The sequence below is a fragment of the Peromyscus maniculatus genome, chromosome 4 (assembly GCF_049852395.1).
Source record: "Peromyscus maniculatus bairdii isolate BWxNUB_F1_BW_parent chromosome 4, HU_Pman_BW_mat_3.1, whole genome shotgun sequence".
In the NCBI taxonomy this organism is placed as follows: Eukaryota; Metazoa; Chordata; class Mammalia; order Rodentia; family Cricetidae; genus Peromyscus; species Peromyscus maniculatus.
Genome location: NC_134855.1, coordinates 134,533,472 through 134,555,155, shown reverse-complemented (window position 1 = coordinate 134,555,155; position 21,684 = coordinate 134,533,472). Strand labels below are relative to the sequence as shown.

The 21,684-nt window shown below is 40.5% G+C and overlaps 1 protein-coding gene across 1 annotated transcript in view; it reads right to left on the bottom strand.

Annotated features, from left to right (window-relative positions):
* The window catches only part of Itch (itchy E3 ubiquitin protein ligase), a 112,092-nt gene that overhangs the window by 32,732 nt on the left and 57,676 nt on the right, over positions 1 to 21,684 (bottom strand). The window contains exons 8-13 of the mRNA XM_042276563.2: positions 16,461 to 16,618; positions 14,771 to 14,972; positions 11,950 to 12,045; positions 8,734 to 8,908; positions 3,878 to 3,947; positions 1,311 to 1,395 (exon numbers count right to left, since the gene is read on the bottom strand). Coding sequence (XP_042132497.2) covers positions 1,311 to 1,395; positions 3,878 to 3,947; positions 8,734 to 8,908; positions 11,950 to 12,045; positions 14,771 to 14,972; positions 16,461 to 16,618 — 786 coding nt within the window. The remainder of the gene's footprint in view (positions 1 to 1,310; positions 1,396 to 3,877; positions 3,948 to 8,733; positions 8,909 to 11,949; positions 12,046 to 14,770; positions 14,973 to 16,460; positions 16,619 to 21,684) is intronic.

Below are 21,684 nucleotides of genomic sequence, written 5' to 3'. Positions count from 1 at the left end.
AATAAGATAAATCCACACTAGAGTAGGGAGTCAGATTCTATAGGACAACTGTTTGTATAAAAATAGGAAACTGGAACAAAAATGTGTATAGAAAAGAAAGCTATGTGGCCAGGTGGTAGTGGTGCATACCTTTAATCCCAGCACTTGAGAGGCAGAAGCAGGCGGATCTCTTTGAGTTCAAGGCCAGCTTGGTCTACATAGTGAGTTCCAGGACAGCTAGAGCTATACAGAGAAACCCTGTCAAAAAAAAAAACACCCCCACCACCAAAAAAAAAAAAAACTTTGCGAAGACTAAAATACTCCTGACACAAGCCAACAAACTAAAAATTGGGAGAAGCCAGGCACGGTGACACACACCTTTAATTGCAGCACTTGAGAGGCAGAGACAGGCAAATCTCTCTCTGTGAGTTCAAGACCATCCTGGTCTACAGAGTGAGCTCTAGGACAGCAAGAGCTGCATAAAGAGACCCTTCCTCAGAAAACAAGAGGAGGAAGAGGAGGAAGAGGAGGAAGAGGAGGCAGTGAAAGAGATGGTAGAGGACAGGAGTACTGGAGTACACCCCTTTCCCTGGCCATCAGAGGGCACACAGTCTGCTGACACCTTATTTCTGACTTCTAGCTTCCAGAACTCTAAGACTATATAGCTTTTGTTTGAAAAGAGAAACAAGAAAAACAAAAATTACTTTCTCTCTTTCTTTCTTTCTTTTTTTCTTTTTTTTTTTTTTTTTTTTTTGTTGTTGAGACAGTGTCTCACTCTGTAGGCCTGGCTGGCCTTGAACTCACAGAGATCTGTTTGCCTCTGCCTCCCAAGTGCTGGGATTAAAGGTGTGCACCACTACACCTGGCCTGAGAATTACTTTGTCTGAGTGGTTTTTTTTTTTTTTTTTTTTTTTTTTTAACAAGGCCTTAGCTAACTTTAGTACACAGAATGACATAATTTAGGTAACATAAATCATTGTATACTGTCATAAAGCATTAAAAAAGGCAAACTTGCGGTCTCTTGGTATGTTAACCAGCAAACTCTTATAATGTACATAAGCATTATGCTATATAACATATAAAAATATTTATGTTTTTTTTTCTTAGTTCTGTAATTCTATTGGTGGGAAAAAGAAAACCAGGGAGCTGTGCCAACTCATTCCCGCCTCATTCTCGTGAGACTCAAGCTTTTCATTACATGAAAGTAATCATTTTTCTCCTTCCAAGGTATGTAGGGGATTAGTAGTTAAGGTTTCTGAGGAAAGAATACATAAATCATTCAAAAATCGGTTGACAGTCTCTAGCAGCCATACACACACTGGAGTTCTTACCCTTGGCTTCTGGGGTCTTCCCACTGCGTAATTCGAGTGTTGTGGTTGACAAAGTACACTCTGCCGTTGCTATCCGTTCTCTTCTCTTCATTAAACAAAGTGAAAACACAATATTAGTGTTGGAATGGTCTTTTCCCCTCAAACTAAGATAAAATAAGCTGAATCTGCCCATTTAGTGACTACTGATGTTATAATTTCTGTATCATATCACACACACAAAAGATTATCCTGGCCTTTGAATATATGCCTTTCTTCCATCTCACTAGCCCATTCACACTTCTGACAGTGCTTTCTCTTTCTGAATCAAGTTATTAATATTATTTCTGGGCTGGGAGAGATGGCTTAACAGTTAAAAGCACGTATGCTCTTTTAGAGGACCCAAGTTCAGTTCCCAGCACCCACATCAGATAGTTCACAACTGTCTGTAACTCAAGGGCACCTGAAATTATGTGTACAAATACACATACAGACACACATACCCACACATAATTAAAAACAACAAATTAAAAAATAAATAAATAAAATTTCTAAGATGCTAAAAAGATTTAATTCATAATGCCCTGCCCATATGCCCTCTCAGCTGTTTAGCTTCTTTTTACAAATCACATATGGGTTTGTGTGCTAAAGTAGGTAGGTATGACTTCAGGCATCATGAGGACTAGGTGAGCAATTTACACCCGAGGTACTTAGGTCTACCTCACATAAACACAGCAGGCAAAGACAGTCTTTTAGGGAAGCTATTCTATAACAATGACAAAGCCCACAACTCAAGCTTCTGAGACCAAGAAGTGGTTTTCCTATAGCTGTTTTAAAAGAGTAAAAAGGGTCTGTTAATAATCATCCCCATAAAAATGAGTCATCGTTCTTTTGCCATAAAATGAAGGGCGAGGGCTGGAGAAATGGCTCAGTGGTTAAGAGCACTGGCTGCTCTTACGAAGGACCCGAGTTCATTCCTAGCACCCATGTGGTGGTTCACAACTGCTTGTAACTCCAGTTCAAGATTTGACTCCCCTCTTCTGTGTGCACAAGGCATGCACATGGCATACAGATATACATGCAAGCAAAGCACCCATACACATAAAATAAAAAAATATATATCTTAATAGATAAGTAAATTAAGGACAGGGTATAAATTTTAACCTTCTTCACTCAGAGAAGTAGTTTTTGTTTTGTTTCTTGGTGAGTGTATACACTTGTTTGTATGCCAGGTGGATGTGAGTGTGCATGTACAAGCACATTTATGCACATGCACATGGAGTCCAGAGGACAACCTCAGATACGGTCCTTCTCAGTTACTATCTACCTTGTTTGTTTGTTTGTTTGTTTTTTTGAGACAAGAGTCTCTCATTGACCCAGGACTCACTTGATTCAGCTAGCCTGGTCAACCAGCAAACTCTAGGGATCCTCTCAAATATCTCCAAGATTACAAGTACCTGGCACCACACATTTTTTCATAGATGCCAGGAGTAGATTCAGGTTCTCATGTTGCACAGGAAGTATTTTACTATCTCTCTGCTTTTGCTTGGTTGAGTCAGGGTTTCCGACGGTTTAGGCTGGTTTTAAACTCATTGTATAGCCAAGGTTGGCCCAGAACTCCTGATCCTTTAACTTCTAACTCCCAGGTGCTGAGATTATAGGCAAGTACCATCATGCTGGGCTATCACCAAAATGTTTTGAGTATTGCTGTGGAATAATCCTTCTGTACACTGTGAAGACAAGTTGTTCTCATTGTTAACAAAAAGCTGATTGGCTAATGGCTAGGCAGGATTTTCAGGGCAGAGAGAATACTATAGGGAAGAAGGACAGAGTCAGAGGAGAGGCCACAAGACGAAGAGCAAGCAGGATAGGAAAAACGCAGGTGAGGTAAACGAGCCTGGAGGCAGCATATAGATTTAAGTCTCTGTGTGGTTATTTGGGGAGTGGGTGGTAGGAGAGAGCTGATCAGTGGTCTAGACAGAAACCTCCACCTACAGAGTATAAATGATTTTAAGGAAAAAACAATGGGATTTTTAAAAATGGATTTTATGTGTACCACCATGCCTGGCTTTGTTTATTTTTGAGACAAGTCCCTCGATGAACCTGTTGGTCATCAATTTGACTAGGCAAACTGACCAAAGAGCTTCATGGATTTGTTGGTCTCCTCAACCCCCACGGGACTGCAGACATGTGCTACCACAGCTGGCTTTTGACCTGGGTTCTGGGAATCCAATTTAAGGTCCTCCTGCTTGCATGGCAAACACCTTCTGACTTGAGCCAGTTCCCCAACACAGCCTCTTTTCATTATAAAGGATCTTGCCTCGAGTATTTGGTGATAGTAATAGAAGCTGGAGCCGCAAGAATCATACAATTATTGTAATCTTGTGAAACTGACTTTCTTCTCTAAGCATTAGCATCGTTGAGGGTCCTTCCAGATTGCCTTATCAATGATCTGTTTCTTTTCACTTTGCAATGCTAGTAACTCAACCCAGAGCTCTGCCCATGCTAGATGAACATTCTATCTATCCACTGAGCAGCCCTCTAGCCAGATCTTCCAATAACAGACTTTAAATTAAAACTGATGTGCTTACCCCACCCAGAGGGCAGAGGACCAAGGGGATCAAATTCTTTATTTTGTGATGTAGCAAACAAATCTTGATTCTATAAAGAATAAAAAAATTGAATAATTAGACAAATAATTCACAACATAAATACATCATTTCAGAGCAAATGTATTAATTCCAATATGGCTTCCCTGGTATGTACGATACAACATATTCTTACAAAATTCACACTTAGAAAACTTTTATTTTTGCTAAAAATATCTTTGAAAACCCTATATAATAATATCTAACAATTAAAATTATGTAAAATTAAGATAGTACATAAACTGTATAAATTCTTACCTGCAAATTACTAGTTTTTCCCTTGCGCTACAAAGTTTCCTCTGCTAGTAACATGAAAATTAGAGAATCATATATCCCTCACCAAGTCATTCATAAAACCAGTACCTGGAGTGGTCGAATAGCTTTCATATGTTCCCCTCAAGTCATTCATAAAACCAGTACCTGGAGTGGTCGAATAGCTTTCATATGTTCCCCTCAAGTCATTCATAAAACCAGTTCCTGGAGTGGTCAGATGGCTGAGAAAAGTCTTGCATGTGTACTCAGAAACCAAAAGATCGCACATGCAGATGGAAGAGTTGGGAGAAGAAAGACAACAACAAAATGCCACCAAGGCAATGAAGTTCATGTCCATTTCCCATGAAAGGTAAATGGGTCCTGGTGAGTTAAGTAGCTCATCCAAAACCACTCAAAATAACTGTGGACAGGAACCAGATGTACCTGACTCCAAAGCCATTGGAGATTCATGTGGAACTAGGGTTGAAAAAAGCAGGCAAGTTAAGGATCTATACCCAGAAGAAATTTACCTATAATAATTTAGACAGAAACTAAAATGTAAAACAGAATAGACCTAAAAAGAAAATGGACAGGATATGATTGACACAAGCTTATAATCCCAGCTGTTTAGAAAGCTTAGCCAAGATCTCAAGATGAAGGCCAGCCTGGGAATTTAGTGAAGCCATGTTTCAAAATAAACGTGAAAAGCTAGGGCGCCCTTGAAGAGCAGCAACAATGGCTCCAGCCTACCCCATGCCAGTGGGTTGGGTTCTAAAAGACAGAAGGTGATGAAGAACGGGGGCAAGCTGAGGCATGGCCGGTGCTGTAGACACCTCACCAAGCACACCAAATCTGGGTGGTTCATGATTTGGGGGGTATGTGGCTTATGCCCTATGAGCAATGCACCATGTCACTGCTAGAGAGGTTCTTAAGGCCAAGAAAGCCTTCAAGCCCATGAAGAGGAGGGTAGGGATGTACATCCATGCCCAGAGGAAGAAGCTGAGTATAGTGTTGGCAGCCATGAGAAAAGCAGATGCCAAGGTTGAAGTCTACATATCCTCTCCCTCAATAACCCCCCACGGAAGCGCTCTCTCTCTCTCTCTCTCTCTCTCTCTCTCTCTCTCTCTCTCTCTCTCTCTCACACACACACACACACACACACACACACACACACCCCTAAGACAAACAAGAAACAAAAACTAATTTAACCTCTAAAACTACTAAGAAGGGGAATATAGTGACATGTTTCCAAAAGCAGTGATTGGGAAAACACTTATTAGAGTGAAAGGTGTCTTGATCGTAACAGAGCAGTGAAGAGAAGGAGATGAATTTGTCCACATCAGTAAGTGATAACTATTCTAATGAAGAGGTCCAAGAAATAGGCAGGAGAGTCTGTAGAGATGGTTAACGGTTAAGAACACTGGCTACTCTTGCAGAGGACCCAGGTTCTATTTCCAGCATCCACATGGCAACTTCAAAACCAGCTGTAATTCCAGTTCAATACTATGGGATCTGATGCCTTCTGCTGACTCCATGCATGTGGTGCACAGACATACATTCAGGCACATAAAATAAAAATAAATAAAAACTTAAAAGAAAAGGCGGGAAAACAGAGGAAAAGTAATGCCAAGGAAGAAGAGTAAAGACGTTTTACTCTGGTACATTCTAAAGAAAAGTTCACATGATGCTGAGGCAATTGCAACGGAGAGTGCCAGCTTCTCCAGGCCTCTGGCAGAGCTGCTTTTCTTTGGTTCAAGTTCTATATGCTAGCCCAACAAACCCATTTATTTTGACATGGACTATTTTACTTTTCTCAGGGACAGATCTGTGATATATTATGACTTGAGATTACAAAATTTTCAGCAGCACACAGCAAGGAAAGCACTAATATATTTATCACTGTTTTTCCTTTTTTTTTTTTTTTTTTTTTGGAGCTAAGGACTGAACCCAGGGCCTTGCGCTTGCTAGGCAAGCACTCCACCACTGAGCTAAATCCTCAACCCCTTATCACTGTCTTTTGCACTATTAGTCTGAAGGAACATATGTGTTTAATCCATTTGCTTGTATATAGGAAAAAGTGCTTTATTTTGTTTTGTTTTGTCTATCTCCATCCTGCCCCACCCCAGACAAGGTCTCACTATGCAGCCTGTAGCCCTGGCTGACCTGGAACTCACAATATAGCCCAGGATGGCCTAAAATTCAGAGATCTGAATGCCTCTGCCTTCCAAGTCTCCTGAGCGCCAGAATTAAAGCCATTTACCACCATGTCTGGGTAGTTTTTTTCTTTTTTATGCTTTATTTTTGAGCGGTTTCTTGCATTGTCTAGGCTGGCCTTGAACTCTTGAGCTCAAGTGAGTCATCTGTCTCTGCTGTTATACTGTATGTATATCTCTACTCTTGTTTAAAGTATTTTGTTTGTGCAACTCATTTGAAATTGTAATGTATAGTGAGAAATACACATTAATAATTAGTCTTCTATGATAGTCAAACTTATAGTCATGTTAAGTTTTCTAGGTATACATAGATATAATTCAATTAGGTAGGTAATCTTCAAACACTACAAAGACCTACAGACTATGGCATTTAAAATGTTTTAAAAACTTAGACTTTCTGGACAGTGAGACATATCTGCCCTGGCAGCACCGATTTATTTCAAAGAGAAAGATGGGCATCGAAGACACTCCATATGGTATTTATCTTCTTCTTGGCAAAAACAGCCATTTGGGCAAGAAACTGTTCTTGCCTAGACTGATTGACAAAATGTTGTATAAACTAAACATGCAGGACCCATAGGAAGGTGACCACTGAACTTTGGAAGGCAAGATGATCTTTCATGTTCCTGCTTTGCAGAAGAAACTGCCAAACATTTTACAGGACAAAGAAACGACTGAAACACTAGGCCTATGGGCTAAAGATGGGTGTCCTAATGTTGCAGAGGAACTTTGGGTAACTGTCCAGGCAGCCAGCTGTCTCTGTCATTCTAGATTTTTGGAAGTTGCTTACAATGTACTTTTTTCCTGGTTTTTTGATATGGGGTTTCTCTGCGTAGCTTTTGCGCCTTTCCTGGAACTCACTTTGGAGACCAGGCTGGCCTCAAACTCAGAGATCCGCCTGCCTCTGCCTCCCGTGTGCTGGGATTAAAGGCGTGCGGCGACGCTGCCGCCGCCGCCACCCCCACCCCCCACCCCCACCCCCCGGCTGTACTTCTTATTTACTTAGGTAATATTATATATCCTTCTGGGGTCTCTGATGTAGTTGAAGACTAGATAGTTATAATTTTCCTTGGTTATGATAAAAGGTAAATTAGATATGAAACTTTAGACTCACAATATAGGATAAATAGAATATTTTCCTTGAATTTGCCAAATATAAAGACTAGATATTGTAACTATAATTCTCACTTTATAACCATTTTGTTACATATAATTTTACTATGTTAAAGTTAAAACTTTCCTTTTTAATTAAACAGAAAAGGGGAAATGCTGTGGAATACTACTTTTGTATACTGGTTTAATAAAACGTTGATCGGCCAGTAGCTAGGCAGGATAAGCAGACAAGAAGAATTCTGGGAAGAGGAAGGATGAGTCAGGAGACGCCAGCCCACCATTCAGGGAGCAGCATGTAATGGCACACAGGTAAAGCCACAGAACATGACATATAGATTAACAGAAATGGGCTAAGTTTAAGTATAAGAGCTATCGAGAAGCCTGAGCCAATAGGCTTTCATTTCGTAATTAAGATAAGCCTCTGTGTATTCATTTAGGTCTGTCTGAGTAGCTGTGGGACCATGAGGACATGGGAGCTGGGTGGGCACAGGAAAACTTTCAGCTACATGCCTCAACTTCCCAAATCCTGGGGTAATAGATGAACACCATCAAATCCAGCTTTGTAAAGAAACTCCTTTATAAACATATATGGTATAGATGTCTGTAGAGTGTATTACTATAAGGAATGAAAGCTCTTCAGTAGAGCAGCACACCAAAGACTGTATTTGGTCAGCTTCATCAGTGTGTGCGGTGCTTCAACTCTCCCGTCAGCTCTGCGCACCACTTAAGTCAGGTTCCCAGAGACTGAAGCAGTGAGATGGTCCGTAAGTTACAGGCAGTTCTACATTTACAGTTGTACCAATTCTTTTCAATCTGCTTGGGTCCATTTTTATTCAACTTATCCAAAAATTTTAAATTGCTCTAACTTGTTTTCTGTTTTTGTTTTGTTTTTTCATTTTTTTTCAAGACAGGGTTTCTCTGTGTAGCTTTGCGCCTTTCCTGGAACTCACTCTGTAGCCCAGGCTGGCCTCGAACTCACACAGCTCTACCTGCCTCTGCCTCCTGAGTGCTGGGACTAAAGGCACCACCACCACTCCACTGTTTTTTGTTTATTTTTAACACTAACAGAAAAGACAGAACTCACAAGATCAGTACCTATACCACCTATGGCACAGACTGGCTTGCCACCCTACTCTCTTGTCTCTTTAGTGTTTTACATGACACATGCAGACTCCAGGTTTGTATTAGCTACAATAACCAGTAAATCAGTAGGCTCCTTACCCCGTAGATGAACCTCTGGTTAAACTGCTGCATTGCTCCCTGAAGCTGACTACGTTGTAGCTGCCACTGTTCATAGTTCCGGACAGACTCCAGTGTTGGCCTCTGCCACGTTGTTGTTCTTGTGAAATGGTCAACATAATAAATACGTCCCATATTGTCCACACGCCGTTCCCAACTAAATCAGAAAAGAAACAACTAATTTAAGAAATCCCTGTGAAAAACATGTAAGACTTTTACCTTGAGAAACTACTAAGTATTCTTCTCTTTGTACTGAGGACCAAATCCAGGACCTCACACATGCTAGTCAGTGCTCTATCACTGAGCTACATCTTCAGCTTTCTCATTTATCTTAAATCATTTATTCATATTCATAAACTGAACTTCAATGCTTCTAAAATTTTTTTCTTTAAAAGTCTGTAACATGCTGGGAGGTGGTGGTGCGTGCCTTTAATCCCAGCACTCGGGAGGCAGTGAGAGGTGGACCTCTGGGAGTTCGAGGCCAGCCTGGTCTGCAGAATGAGTTCCAGGTCAGGCTCTAAAGCCACAGAGGAACCTTGTCTCAAAAAACAAACAAACAAATAAACAAACAAAAAAGTCTGTAACATGTAGCAATGAAGTCTTTTAAATGTAATGTATATTTATAGAGTCTCAAAGGAAAAAGTGGTCTTTCCCCCACAGTGAGCATTTACACTCCTGCAAACATCATCGGGGACATCAGTTGTATACAAAATTTTTCATAGATAAAAAAGTAACTTGCACAGGAATACAACTACCTTTTTACTTATTTGTAATAAAATAATAACTTCAAGACAACAAAGTTTTTTCTTCAAATTACTTCATAATGCAAGTTTACTATATAGAATTACCAAGGAGATACATATGTACACACACACACATATATTGATCTATCTGGCAAGATTTTTATGTAGACACAAATTACACTATTGCCAGCATTACTATGCGTAGAGTTCCTCATCAACACTTAATATTACCTGCTAATTTAATAAGTCAAACAACACTTTTTAGGGATGTATTTCTTTAAGGATTAGTTAATTACTAGTTAATATTAATACTAGTTAATAGCCAGCAAGATAGCAAGGTTAATATTTTTTCTTTTCTTTTTTGTTTTTTTGTTTTTCAAAGTAGGATTTCTCTGTGTAGCCTTGGTTGTCCTGGAACTGGCTTTGTAGACCAGACTGGGCTCTACCTCAAGAGATCTACCTACTTCTGCCTCCTGAGTGCTAGGATTAGAGGTGTGTGCCACTACCACCCGGCAATATTTTTCTAAAGACTTTTATTTATATGTATGTGTGTGCACATGTATGCTGGTGACCTCAGAGGTCAGAAGAGCGACATGAATCCCTTGGAGCTAGAGTTATAGGCAGTTGTCAACTGCCTGATGTGGGTGCTGAGAGTCAAACTCACAGCCCTCAGAAGAGCGGCAAACACTAACCATTGAGCGACCTTCAACCTCATAGTAGACTGTACCCCCTCATGCTTGCCATATATTCCATTTGGTTTTAAAAAAGTATTTTCTTTCATTTTAAATAATATACACATTAAATACTTAATACCATGATTACCAACATGTCCTTAACTTTCTCAACCACTTGCAATGATTTTAATATACACTAGTGGTGGTGATATTTTGTTTGTGCTCTAACAAATAAAGCTTGCCTGAAGATCAGAATGCAGAGCTAAGATACTAGTTAGCCACAGAGGCCAGGCAGTGGTGGCACATACCTTTCATCCCAATACTTGGGAGTCACATGCCTTTAACCCCAGCACTAGGAAGGTGGAGACAGGAAGGCATATGGCTCAGCGGAGAAAGGAATATAAGGTGGGAGAAGACAGGAGCTCATTGATTTCAGTCTGAGAATTCAGAGAGATAGGATCTTGATCTTTTTTAGTCTGAGGATTCCCAGAGGTAAGAAATCTTTCCAGTGGCTAGCTGTTCTGTTCCTCTGATCTTTCAGCTTTCACCCTAATATCTGACTCTGGGTTTTTATTATTAAGACCAATTAGAATTGGTGCAACAATTAGTTTTAATAACAGAGACTTTATCTTAAGATATAAGAGGAGCCAGGTGGCGGTGGCACACACCTTTAATCCCAGTACTCCGGAGGCAGAGCCAGGAAGATCTCTGTGAGTTCGAGGCCAGCCTAGTCTACAGAGCAAGATCCAGGATAGGCACCAAAACTACATAGAGAAACCCGGTCTCAAAAAATGAAAACAAGGGGCTGGAGAGATGGCTCAGAGGTTAAGAGCACTGGCTGCTCTTCCAGAGTCCTGAGTTCAATTCCCAGCAATCACATGGTGGCTCACAACCATCTATAGTGAGATCTGATGCCCTCTTCTGGCCTGCAGGCATACATGCAGGCAGAACATTGTATATGTAATAAATAAATTAATTAAGAACAAAAACAAATCAAAACAAAAAAAGATATAAGAGGAGCTATAACTCTTTCCATGGGATGGAGGATTGAGACAGGTCTCAGCACAGGCTGACCTCTAACTTGACCTCCTGATCCTTCAGCTTCTACCTCCCAAATGCTAGGACTGCAGGCAAGTGCCACCATGTTTGGTTGTTATAACTCTTATTTACTTAAATGATTATTCTTTTTTTCTTTTTAAAAAATTATTTATTTATTATGTATACAGTGTTCTGTCTGCACATATACCTATAGGCCAGAAGAGGGTACCAGATCTCATTATTGATGGTTCTGAGCCACCATATGGGTGCTGGGAATTGAACTCAGGACCTCTGGAAGAGCAGCCAGTGCTCTTAACCTCTGAGCCATCTTTCCAGCCCCTTCAATGATTATCCTTAATGAAACTAATTTTAGCCAGATAAACAGTTCAGACAGGAAAATACAAAGAACAAGAACTGTGGAATCTTTAAATTAGAAATGATGAAAGTAAAAATCATTCATAAAGGTATGGCAGCATAGGTGTGTAACCCCTAAACTTGCAAGGCTTAAAGGCTGAGGCAGGAGGATCAAGAGTTCCTTCTGGGATACGCAGTGAGACTCTGTCTCCAAAAACAAAATTAGTCACAATAGCAACACCCCCTCAGCATGCTGAAGTCAGTTCTCTAGTTCTCTTCTTTCTAGTCTGAATCTAACATAAAGCAGAACAGAGAGGAGGAAAGGACTGTAGGGAACACTGGGTATAGATACAATGGATAAACTCTTGTTTTTAAATTCAGACACTTACCCAGGAGGTAGAGGTTCTGGTCTATCCCATGTTGTTCGCTTTTCAACATGGTCTACATAGTAAACACGCCCATGCTGGTCTACTCTCTGCTCCCACCTTAAATACAAATCAAAGACTAGTAAGGGTATTTTGTATTAGTTTGGCTTTTTAATCCTGTCTACACCTTTTCACTTATATGACCATCTTATATAACCGAGGGAAGTGAGCCTCTTAGTCTATAAAGGAAAAAACAGAATTAAAAGATAGCCAAGAAATTTCATCTAAAAAGAGAAAGCCCCAAGAGTGACATACAACAGTGAATGAGGTTTCTTTTTCCTAAGTGTTTGCTCTGGAAATAACATGCATTTCAAAGTCAGTCCATCCACTCAGGAGACCAAAGCTTCCCAATCTGATCAGATATACTCAGAACTTGAGAGGAAAAGCAAGCATCAATGCCCTGAAACCTGAACAACTGAGCTAACTGAAAGGCAACATTCTGACTACATTCTAGAAAAATTGAAGTCAAAGCATGTTATTATCAGATATTACAGGAGGAAAGTGATAGACTGGCCACTGTAAGTACTCTAGTCTTCTGGGCAGGTTTGTTGCCAAAGAGAAGGGAATAGCAGTAAACCATCACAGCTTATTATTTTAACTATTATTTGCTTACTTATTGTTATATGTATGGGTACTTTGACTGCATATCTATCTGCAATGTGTGTGCCTGGTACCCACAGAAGCCAGAAGAGGGCATCAGATCCCCTAAGAGTGGAGTTACCCACAACTGTAAGCAGCCATATGGGTGCTGAGAATCAAAACCAGGTCATCTGAAAGAGTAGCCAATGTTCTTAACTGATAAGCCATTACTCCAGACCTTAAACTCGTTTTCTTTTTTTAGATGTATTTGGTTGTATATGTATCAGTGTTGGCCTGCATGTATATGTGCACCATGTGCACACCTGGCACTCACAGAGGTCAGAAACGGGCACTGAGTCCCCTGGAACTGGAGTTATGGTGTTTGTGAGCCACCATGCAGGTGCTGGGCCCAGGCCCTCACAAGAGCACCAAGGGCTATCTCTCAGCCCCACATAGTTTGTTCTCAAGGACAAACAACGGCCTACTTTAGCTTGCCATGCAGTATGGTTTGGGTACAAACTGTTCCTGTCTGCCACCCCACCTACTACACCTGCTCGTGTCTTTGAATACTTGGTCTTCAGAGAGTGGTACAAATTTGGAAGGTTGTAGACCCTTTAGATACAGACTCTACCTAGAGAAAGTCGGTTGCTGGGGTAATGCCCCATTGAGGGCTGTAACCAGGCTGGCTTCTACTTAAGCTCTCTGCTTTCGAACTGCCACAGTGATAAGACCAAGTTAAAATCTCTCCCTCAAGTGGTTCTGTCCCATTGGTAAGTACAGTAACTAATACACCACATAAGCTCTCCAAAAGGAAAATGGCCTAGTTACCAACAAGTATAATCTGTCTAAGTAGCTGTAATTCCCACCATGAATTTATTAATTTACCAGTCAGCCAAATAACTTTGAGCCCTGAACATGAGTTTTTGGTTTTGATTTGTGTGTGTGGTACTGAAGGTAGAACTTGGAACTTCACACATACTAGACATGCTCTACCACTAAGCTAAACCCTTAGCCCTGACTGAGCTCTCAATTTGATCAAAGTATTAATGTTAAAAATAGGGGTTGGGGAGATGGCTCAGTAATTAAGAACACTTGCTATTCTTAGAGAGGACCCAAGCTCAGTGTCCAGAACCCACATCAGATGGCTCAGACCTGCCTGTAACTCAAGTTCCAGGGATTCCGATATCCTCCTCTACTGTACAGGCACTGTTCACATGTGGTGCACACACCGACAAGGCAATCAAGCACACACACATACACATCAATTTAAAAAAAAATTTAAGTACAAATTGAAATGGGATTATGGAACTAATTTATCAGTTTAAATTATTACATTGCTATGATGATTTTATAATAAAAAATCTTTTTTTAAAGATTTATTTATTATGTATACAATGTTCTTCCTGCATGTGTGCCTGCATGCCAGAAGAGGGCACCAGATCTCATTATAGATGGTTGTGAGCCACAATGTGGTTGCTGGGAATTGAACTCAGAACCTTTAGAAGAGTAGCCAGTGCTCTTAACCTCTGAGCCATCTCTCCAGCTCCCAATAAAAAATCTTTTAAAAGGGTATTTGCTTTTTCCCTACCTAGAGAAGCAACACTTAGTCACATGACTATTTTATTACTTCACTTTCTATGGGTGGCAGTAGGGGGTCCTTGAATAGTTGCTTTGTTTTCCAGGTGTAATGGTACACACCTGTAATCCACACTTGAGAAACAGAGGCAGAAGGATTAGTAGTTCAGGGCTATCCTCATCTACATAGTGAGTTTGAAGTCAGTGAGGGCTATACAAGACTCTGCCTCAAAACACCAAAATAAGTAGGTAGGTAGGTAGGTAGATAGATAGATAGATAGATAGATAGATAGATAGATAGATAGATAGATAGATAGATACCGGTTATTGAGACAGAGTCTCATGCTGTAGCCCAAGCTGACCTAGAACTCACAACAATCCTCCTGCCTTAGACTCCCAAGTGCTGAGATTACAGGTGTGTGGTAACATACCCAGCTCAATTATTTTTTCTACTTCCCAAAAAGGAAGACGTAGTATTTAAAACATGGTAAGATTTCTTGGATTCCATATTCCCAAAAATCAATTACAATTACTTAAAAGACAATTAATGAAAGAATATAGTATATAATCTTTTTTAAATTAGTGAGTACATGCAAAATCGTAAAGAAAACCAATGTTAGCAGTTACTTACCCAGGTGGGAGGGGAGCTTGACTTACAGTATTCAGTGGCCTCGGGCCTGAGCCTCCAGATATAGTAAGAGGAATTATTAACCCAGATGTTGCTCCTTCGGATGTACTTGTGTTTGTGTTTACATTTGTATTTGTTGGTGGCATAGAGCCTGTACTAGACCCGTCACTTTCAGAGTTGGTGGATGGTGAACCGTTTACAGATGCTATGAAAGATTTGAGGAAAATAAGTTTTTGCTTTCTGAAATCTAAAATCAAGATTGAATTTTAACTTAAGAATTTAAAAGTAGACAACAAATAAAACCTAAGATGTGAATACACAGGTCTCATAAAATTACACAGCATATAAATTCTGAAATCATAAACATATAAAGCAACTACTTGGATGATTAATTTTTCTGGTGCATTGCCTTGTGCACAATAGGCAAGTACTCTTTTACTGAGCTACAACTCTTAGCCCAGTAAAAACTTTTAGAATAGGAAACCATGGGTACCACTTTCCAGATCCTTAAAACTGCCTTCTCTATGTGACCTTGAAGATCTGAGACTAATTTATGGTGTTGGTAATGAGTACATTGATGCTACTGATGGTTAATCAGAAACTGGATATTCTATATAAATACTACTATATAAATAATGTTTATATTGTTACTACATGAAACGTTCATTTAGTGAATTTTTTTGTTTAAAAACTGATTATCATTTATCTGTAAGCTTTAAAATTTTTTTTCCAGATTTATTCACTTATTTTTTTCCTTGACTTGCATGTATGTCTGTGCACCATGTGTGTGCCTGGTGCTTGCAAAGGTCAGAAAAGCAAACAGGAGTTATGGATGGTAGTGAACTACCATGTAGGTGCTGGGAATCTAATGTAGTCAGTTTCTCTCCAAGAGCAACAAGTGCTCAACTGCTGAGTCCTTTTCTCCAGGACCCCAGTCAGCTTTTTAAAAGATAAAATGGACTAAACAACCAAATTCTTTTTTTTTTAAAAAATTTATTTATTTATTATGTATACAGTATTCTGCCTGCATGTATGCCTGCAAGCCAGAAGAGGGCACCAGATCTTATTACAGATGGTTGTGAGCCACCATGTGGTTGCTGGGATTGAACTCAGGACCTCTGGAAGAACAGGCAGTGCTCTTAACCTCTGAGCCATCTCTCCAGACCCCAAATTCTTAGCTATAAGATATGTCACAGTTACAAATCACACAAAGAAGCTTCAATCTAACTGTACTGTACTGTACTGTTTATAATTTATATAATACATGTTATTTTCATTCTTAATAAAGCACTTCTTCGTGGAACTTCATTCCTGGAAGAAAAACTTAAAGGAAAGATCAATGTTGGTCAAGTTTTTAAATGTAAAAATAAAGCCAGAAGCCAGACATGGTGGCTCATACCTTCAATCCCAGCACTTAAGAGGGCTGAAGCAGACGGATTTCTAGGTTTGAGGCCAGCCTAAGTTACAGAGTAACATTCTACTTGAACAAAACACCAATGACCTGATACTTACCCGTCCATCAGTTTCCAAACAGAACATTATTTAAAAACACTAGGCATAGTAGTACACACTCAGGATCCCAGGCTAAGGAAGGAGCATCTGAGGCTAACATGGACAACATCTGGAGACTGTGTCAACTCTTCCTACCAAAAGAACATTATTTCAAAACAGCACTGGAGGCTAGAATATATACCTGGTCTTCGTGGGGTGGGTGGAGGTGGTCTCGAAGGTCTCGGAGGTCTAGAAGGCTTACAGCCACCATTTGAAAGGGATGGAGAATTGTTCCCATTTGTCCTCTTGTTTTCCCCTGACGCTGCAACCTCAGGGTCATCTGATCCATTCGTGCTCACTCTGGGTAAGCAGGGCAGGAGGGGAGAGGAGGAGAAAATGCTCCTTATTTATTTAACAGCAAGAAACCCAAAATGTAATGTTTTAGGAATTAGAGAAAAAGTCTTTTTTTTTTTTTTTCCCTAACTTCAGGCTAGCCTAATCAAATAAAGAGGCCATAGGTTAAAGTCATATAACTCCTTGGGGTGGTTTAAATGAGAATTGCCCCAGAGGCTCATATATTTGAAGGCTTAGTCAGCAGGGAGTGGAACCATTTGAGAAGGATTAGAAGGATTAGAAGTTGGACTTGTAGGAGTAGGTGTGTCACTGAAGGTGAGCTTTTAAGTTTCAAAAACCCATGCCAGGCCTGTCTCTCTCGGCTTGCTGCCTGTAGATCAGGCTGTAAATCTCTCATCTCCTGCTCCAGCACCATGCCTGTCTGCTCTCTGCCATCATGATAATGGACTAACCCTCTGAAACTATAAGCAAGCCCCCAATTAAATTCTTTCTTTTATAAGAGTTGCCTTGATCACAGTGTTTCCTCACAGCAACAGAAGAGTAACAACCTGACATAGACAGTGAGGAGTCACTCAAGGGTAGAACTTGAGCCCATTCAAAATTACTAGGTGTGTCTGCAGAAAGGCTTTAGAATGCCCTGTATAAGCAGGAATGAAATCAAGTTCTTCAAAATCCTATTGCCTATAGGCAATAGACCTATAGGCATATGAACACCCCTCTACATTTCCTACTACAAAAGCATCATCTATAAGAGTGCCAAACAACCCAAGGATACTTATTTAGTACACTGGTTTGAAAGGACCTTTTCTTTTTGCTTTTAATGCTATACACACACACACACACACATATAACAGTTATATTATATATTTGCATTATTTATATAATCAATATATGTTAAATTAATGTTTTACACACACACACACACACACACACACACACACACACACACACACACACCCCTTTATTTATTTGGTTTTTTGAGGCAGAGTTTCCTGTGTAATGCCCAAGTTGTCCTGGGATTTGCTCTGTAGACCAGGCTGGCCTCAAACTCAGAGATCCACCTGCCTCTGCCTTTCAGAGTATTGGGATTAAAGGCATGTGCCACCACTGCCCGGCTCCATGCTATATTTTTAAACATGCAAGTTTCATATTTCTATGTAATTAATTCAGCAATGAATTAGCCACATTTTCTTCCAATGATTTTATACTTTCATTTTTTGAAATCTATTTAAAATCAACTTGGAGTTAACTCTTTTCTTGGGATAACGGCAGCAAGTAGATTTTTCTTTTGCCAGATGACCAGCTTTCCTAGAATATTAACCTATGATCATAATGACTTCTGCAGCATTTGACAATGTTCATTAAATACTTTTGGGTAGTTGTTGTTGGGTTGTTGTTGTTGTTACTTTTTTGTTTTGTTTTAATGAGACAAGGAGAGTCATTGTCTCATAAGTAGCCCAGGCTGGCCTCAGACTGAAGATTTCCTGCCTCAACCTCCCAAGTACAGAGACTACAAATACATTATGCCACTATACCCAGTACTATCCCATCTATTTTTGTGGGGGGGGGGTAGGCAGGGGAATAGGGTCTCACTTTGTAGCCTTGCCTGCCTGGAACTTACTTTGTAGATCAGGCTAGCCTCAAACTCACAGAGAACCCCTTGACTCTGCTTCCCAAATACTGGGAAAAAGGTGTGCGCCACGTGCCCAGATATCTCATCTTAAACATTTTTTTTTGGTTAGTTTTTTTTTTTTTTTTTAGATTTTTAGACTGGATTTATCTTACTTTTATGTGTGTGACTGTCTTGCCTACATGCATGTCTGTGTACCACACGTGTACCTTTTGGACCCGTGGGGCTGAGGCTATGGCGGGCTGTGAGCCACCATGTAGCTGACAGAAATGTAACCTGGGTCTTTTGCAAGTGTCTGAATCGGAGCCATATCTCGAGCCCCATCATCCCACCATTAAAAGCCATTTGTCTTTAACTCTAACTTATGTCACTCTGCTTTTATAATCTTGTACTTACACCACCCTCCAATTCTTCCTCTTCTTCAGATTTTTCTCGAGAATCTCAAATCTCATAGTTTCAAAGATTATCTCTAAAATTTATCTCTAGTCAGAATTTCTATAATTAGTAGGGACTCTCTCCCATCCTCTAGCATCAAGTTATTAACAAAATGCAGGAGATACAGCTCTCCTAAGGTCATTCTTCCTTCCTGGTATTCTTAATTTCTAAGTCCACTCGATCCTGCTTTCACAGTCTCCCTCCGCTCTTCCCCCACACCTGCCTCATCCACCTTTTAGTCGTCTACTTTATTAATTTTGTATCTGTTTTTCTGATCTTCACTTGAGGCAATAGAAAGAGGAAAATTTAAAGGGGACATGAGAAGGGAAAAGGGGCCCTCACCCTGAGATCTACTTCACCTTGTCTGTTGGTGAGTCAAGAAACTTAAACACAATACAGAAAGCCCAAATTGCTTTAAGAGATAACGTGTGTTATTATAGAAAAGACATCTTTTAAAGGAACTACACTATCGAGGGTTAGAATGTGTGTAACCATGAGCTTTACCACACTGTTCCCTTCTCACCCCCAAATCCAAACTACAGACCTCATAAACAACCTTACGGGTTCATTACAAGAGTCCTTAAGATGAGAAATGAGCGAACCAGCTCATATTTTTATTTAATTAAAAGATTTAAAATTTATTATTATTACTGTGTGCCTACAATGTGTGTGTTTGTGTGGGGTGCATTTCAGTCATGGGGCACGTACGAGGGGTGAGTCCGAGCCATGGGGCGTGTGTGTGGGGTACTTCCAAACCATGAGGCCTGTGTATGTGGGGTGAGTCCTACCCATGAGGTCTGGGGGGGGGGGGGGGTCCGAGCCATGAGGCCTGTGTTATGTGTGTGTGTAGGGGTACTTCTGAGCCATGGGGCATGGGGGGGGGGGGTTGCGTCCAAGTCATGGGGCATGTGTATGGTTGGAGGACAACGTGGAATGAGTTCTCTCCTCCCTCTTTTACCTGAGTTCTAGGAATCATGAGTCTCCAGAGTAAATACACCAAATGCTTTTCATCTGTCAAGTCATCTCACTGTCCTAAGTTTTAAACTTCATTTACATTTTAAGTTTTGCTTGATTTTTAAACCTTGTTAATAAGTTACATCCTTTGAAGAATGAGACTTAGAAAGCCACAGGATCATATACATAAGCACAACTCCACCTCAAGAAACCCATTCTCACATCTTGGAGTTATGTTCTGTTCCTTTTCCTGTATGTCTAAGCACTTATGAACTAAGTCCTCTTCACCCTGACTCATCCTCAACTCTTTATATTCAAGGTAGGGCTTTAACTGTGGAAGTCCTAAGAGAGACGGAAACTCTTCAAGGAGCTAGTGGCATATGTTGGTATCTCCCTGCTATTGCTGACACACTCATAACCATATAACACAAACTATAATACATTGACAAAAAAAATTAATTTTCTTATAGAATTCTGATTATATCAGTCCCAAATATTTTTAAGACACTCCCCTAAGGGGGTATTGTAGCATGAATCTTAAAAGGTCTTATTAATAAAAACAAACCCAAGGCCAGTTATTAGGGTGAGTGCTAGAAGATCAGAGAAGCAGAACAAGCCACAGCCACCTCACCTCGCCAATTCCTCAGCTGATCCTGTTTCCTCAGACTGGAAGCCTCTGTGTCCTCATCCGAATGGGTCTCAGCTAAACTGCTACTCAAAAGCCTAAAAGCTTAACCAGGCTCTAGTTCCTGGTCCTCATGCCTTATATACCTTTCTGCCATCACTTCCTGAAATTAAACGCTCACTTCCTGGGATTAAAGGTGTGAGTCACCATGCCTGGCTGTTTCCAGTGTGGCTTTGAACTCACAGAGATCTGGATGGATCTCTGCCTCCCAAGTGATAGGATTAAAGGCGTGTGCCACCATTTTCTGGCCTCTATATCTAGTGGCTGTTCTGTTCTCTGACCCCAGATAAGTCTATTAGGGTGCACAATATTTTGGGGAACACTATCACCACAGGGTATCTTTACATCTCTATTTAGCCACATAACTATCTATCTAATATTTAAAATAAATAATATTCAGGATGGGGGAGATGGCTCAGTTGGTAAAGGGCTTGCTTCACAAACCTGAGGATCTGAGTTCTGATCCCCAGCACCCACATAAAACATTAGCCAGGCATGGAAGTCGACACCTACAGTGAGTGCTGGGGAGGCAGAGACAGGAAGGTGCCTGGGGCTTTGCTGGTCATCCAGTCCGGGCAAATCAGTGTGCTCCAGTTTAGTGAAAGACCCTGTCTCCAAAGGCTAAGGTGGAGACGGGACTGAGTAAGAAAACACACAAACACACCACATACACACATAAAATAAAATTTAAAATAAGTAACGACTAGATAGACATGGTAGTGCATCTTTAATTCTAGCACTCAAGAGAAAGAGGCAGAAGGATTCTGAGTTGCAGGCCAGTCTCAGCTACATAGTGAGACCATATCTTTTGTTTTTTTTTTTTTTTTTTTTGAGACAGGGTTTCTCTGTGTAGCTTTGCGCCTTTCCTGGGACTCACTTGGTAGCCCAGGCTGGCCTCGAACTCACAGAGATCCGCCTGGCTCTGCCTCCCGAGTGCTGGGATTAAAGGCGTGCGCCACCACCGCCCGGCTGAGACCATATCTTAATAAACCAAAAACAATAAAAGGGTTCACATTTATTAATGACTAAGCATTTGCTGAAGTAATATTACCCTAGGTTAGGTGGTAGTTAAGCAAGATGGTATGAGCTCAGGCTCTGAAGATCACGCAGTGCCTACATTCTACTATATCACATACACCACAAACTCAGGCAAGTTCCTTCTTCTTTCTGGGCCTCTGTGTTTTTCATCACTTTCAGCATAGCAGATGGCACGTAAGAAACAGTGTTACCTTCAATTCTACTCTTAAACTGACCAAATGCATTTTCTTTTAAATATCTTAGGGTTTCTATTGCTGTGAATAGGCAAGACACCATGACCAGAGCAACTCTTGTAAAAGAAAACATTTATTTAATTGGGGCTGGCTTACA